This window comes from Nicotiana tabacum, chromosome 21, assembly GCF_000715075.1.
Source record: "Nicotiana tabacum cultivar K326 chromosome 21, ASM71507v2, whole genome shotgun sequence".
Lineage (NCBI taxonomy): Eukaryota > Viridiplantae > Streptophyta > Magnoliopsida > Solanales > Solanaceae > Nicotiana > Nicotiana tabacum.
Genome location: NC_134100.1, coordinates 82,981,208 through 82,984,418, shown reverse-complemented (window position 1 = coordinate 82,984,418; position 3,211 = coordinate 82,981,208). Strand labels below are relative to the sequence as shown.

Below are 3,211 nucleotides of genomic sequence, written 5' to 3'. Positions count from 1 at the left end.
GAGTAGCATCATGACTTGATTTTAGCATACATGACTTTCATGGAAAGTACTCCTTCAAAACTTTTTCGTTGATCGGACCAACTCTGAGACCATCTTTATTAACGATTTTGTATGCGCCACTTGAATAGGCTTCCTTCACAACATATGGCCCATCCCATTTTGAGGTAAACTTGTCACCTATGTGTTTGTTGAGTATTATGGGTCGGCGAACAACCAGGACTAAGTTTTCCACTTGGAATGATCATGGTCGCACTTTCTTTGTTGAAGGCTCTATCTAGTCTAGCTTGATATTATTATAATTTTTGTTGCGCTTCTAATCTTTTCTCATATTGGCCTCTAACTCTGCTAGGCAAAGTTGAGCATTTTCTTCGGACGTGAGTCCTTCTAGGATTGCGATCCGCAATGATGGAATTTGTTTCTCCAAAAGAAGGACTACTTATACGTCATATACCAAAGTGTAAGGAGTTGTAGCAGTTCTGAAGGTTGTCTGGTATGCCCACAGAGCTTCACCAATTTTTCTCATGCCAGTCTCTCTTGTTCTTTGCAACAACTTTCTTCAAAAGGTTACCAAGCATCTTGTTAAAAGCTTCAGCAAAGTTGTTGGCAGGTGAATTATACATTGAAGATTTTTGTTTCTTGAAACCTAACTTCTCGCACAGACTCTTCACGAGATTGTTGTCAAATGGAGTTCCATTATCAGTGATTATGTATCTTGGTATGTCATACCTAAAAATTATATATGACTTGATAAAATTGGCAACAGTTTTATTTCACCTCCTTGAGTGGAAGAGCTTTAGCCCATCTAGAGAAGTAGTCTGTAGCGACCAATATGTACATTTGTCCCATTGATGACTTTGAAAGTGGTCCAACAACGTCAAGTCCCCATGCATCAAAAGGCCATGAAGCTACAGTTGGATGAAGAGGCTCTGGAGGTTCGTGGATGTAATTGGCATGAAATTGACACGCTTGACATCTTTTGGCATGCTCCATGCAATCCTTAACCATTGTCCTCCCAAATGAGAATATAGGCCTGATTGAAGCATAAAAGTAAATGGAGCTTGGGACCATATTGGTGCACTCCACATGAGTTAGAATGTGCATCCTCCATTGCTTGGTGGGCTTCTTCTTTGTCAAGACATCTGAAGAATAGTCCTTCATAAGAGCGGCGAAACAATGTCCCCTTATAGAATATGAATCGGGGTTCTCTTCATTTGATGTATGTTCTTTGTTATGGATCCTTAGGTAACTTTTCATGTTCAAGGTACTCTATCAGTGATTGCCTCCAATCTTCTTCTTTAATCACTCAAACAGATGTATGATTGCTTTCATTGATTTGAAGATCAAGAAGTCTAGGAATAACCCATCGATGACACACATATACCTTTGTTGACTCATTCTCTCCAAGTGCCATCGTCATGACCAAGTTAGCCAAAGCATCAGCCTTGCAATTTGCTTCTCTTGGTACATGGTTTAAGAACACTTGGTCGAATCTTACAAGTAAACCAGAAGCATATTGATGGTATGGCAAGCTATCTTCCTTCTTTACCTCGTAACTCCCCAAAGGTTGGTTGATGATCCTCTTAGAGTCACCGTGGATCTCCAACTATAGAATCTTCATGTCTAATGCCATTTCGAGACCGACAATCAAAGCTTGGTACTCTACGGTATTGTTGGAGCCTGTTTCACCTAAAACAAAGGATAATGGCAAGACTTGTATTTCTGCAAAGATTAACACAACACCTGCCCCTGAACCGTTACGACGTGCAGATTCATCAAAGAACATTGTTCATGGTGGCAATTCTTCAATGAACAAAACGTCTTCATCTGGAAACTCATTAGAAAGCTCACATACCGCCGGAAGAGGGTGATCAACTAAAAAATTGGCTAGTACTTTCCCTTTCACAACCTTTTGAGGTGTGTATGTGATCTCATATTGGTTAAACAATATGGACCATCTTGCTAGGTGTCCAGAAAGAATAGGTCGAGTCATCACGAACTTCATGGGATCTTCTCAAGAGATGAGTTTGATGGTGTATGCTTCAAAATAATGCCTTAGTTGTTTTATCGCATAAAGTAATGCTAAGAATATTTTTTCAATAGGCGTATAGTTCAACTCAGCTCCTATTAGATTTAGACTGAGGTAATACAAGGCTTGTTCCTTTCCTTTCTCATTCTCTTGAACAATTAGTGCTCCAATTGAATGTTCATGGCTAGATTAGATATGAACCTCCAGATGAATGATAAGTTTCCTTGGAGACTTTGAAGCCCCCTCAAGTTCTTTGGCTCGAGCATTTTCTGAATGGCGTCAATATTTGTGGGATCAACGTCAATTCCACGATGACGCACAATGAAGCCAAGAAAATTTCCTGAGGTAACTCCAAATGCACTCTTGAGTGGATTCATCTTGAGGTCGAATTTTCTTAACGTTTCAAAAACAATTCGAAGGTATTCAAGGTGGTAACGCCTACTTTTCATCTTCACCACCAAATCATCGACTTAGCATTCAACCCTCTAATGAATCATGTCGTCAAAGATGTTTTTCATCGCGTGTTGGCATGTGGCACCAGTATTCTTTAGACCGAAGGGCATCACTTTGTAGCAGTATATGCCTTTTGTAGTTCGGAAAGCAGTACACTCTTTATCTTGTAGAGACATTTTTATTTGATTGTATCCGGAGGACCCATCCATGAATGACATAGCTTCATGCCCTATTGTCACATCAACCATGAGTTCAATAATTGGTAGCAGAAAGTTATCTTTTGGGCATGCCTTGTTTAGGTCTCGAAAGTCAACAGAAATACGTATTTGACCATTCTTCTTCTTGACAGGTACAATATTTGATTTCCATGATGGGTACTTCACCTCTCGAATAAATCCCACCTACCTGACCCTCCGGCTCCAGAATTATTTTGCATTTCTGTCACGACCCAAACCGATGGGCCGCGACGGGCACCCGGTACCTTACTCAACCGAGTACCAACATAACGTATCTTTCTTATTACATCATCATAGGTAAGTGGGCCAGAAGGGGCGTCATGAGATAACCAGAGTAAACATGAGGGAATACCCAACATAGAACGATCCAACTTGATATAGAAACTCATACATGTGACATACGGGCCTATAAGGGCAATGTGATCCATTATATATTTAACATATAGGCCGACAAGGCCATACAAGTATCAGTATACATGACATTTCTCTCCAAGCC

At 40.3% G+C, this 3,211-nt stretch overlaps 1 protein-coding gene across 1 annotated transcript; it reads right to left on the bottom strand.

Annotated features, from left to right (window-relative positions):
• Positions 1 to 506: 506 nt before the first annotated feature.
• On the bottom strand, positions 507 to 2,475 carry LOC142175330 (uncharacterized). Its single transcript, XM_075241913.1, has 4 exons — positions 2,228 to 2,475; positions 1,382 to 1,490; positions 836 to 1,152; positions 507 to 726 (listed from the first exon to the last, which is right to left on the bottom strand). The coding sequence occupies exons 1-4, from the start codon at positions 2,473 to 2,475 to the stop codon at positions 507 to 509; spliced, it is 894 nt and encodes a 297-aa protein (XP_075098014.1).
• Between the last annotated feature and the right edge of the window lie 736 nt (positions 2,476 to 3,211).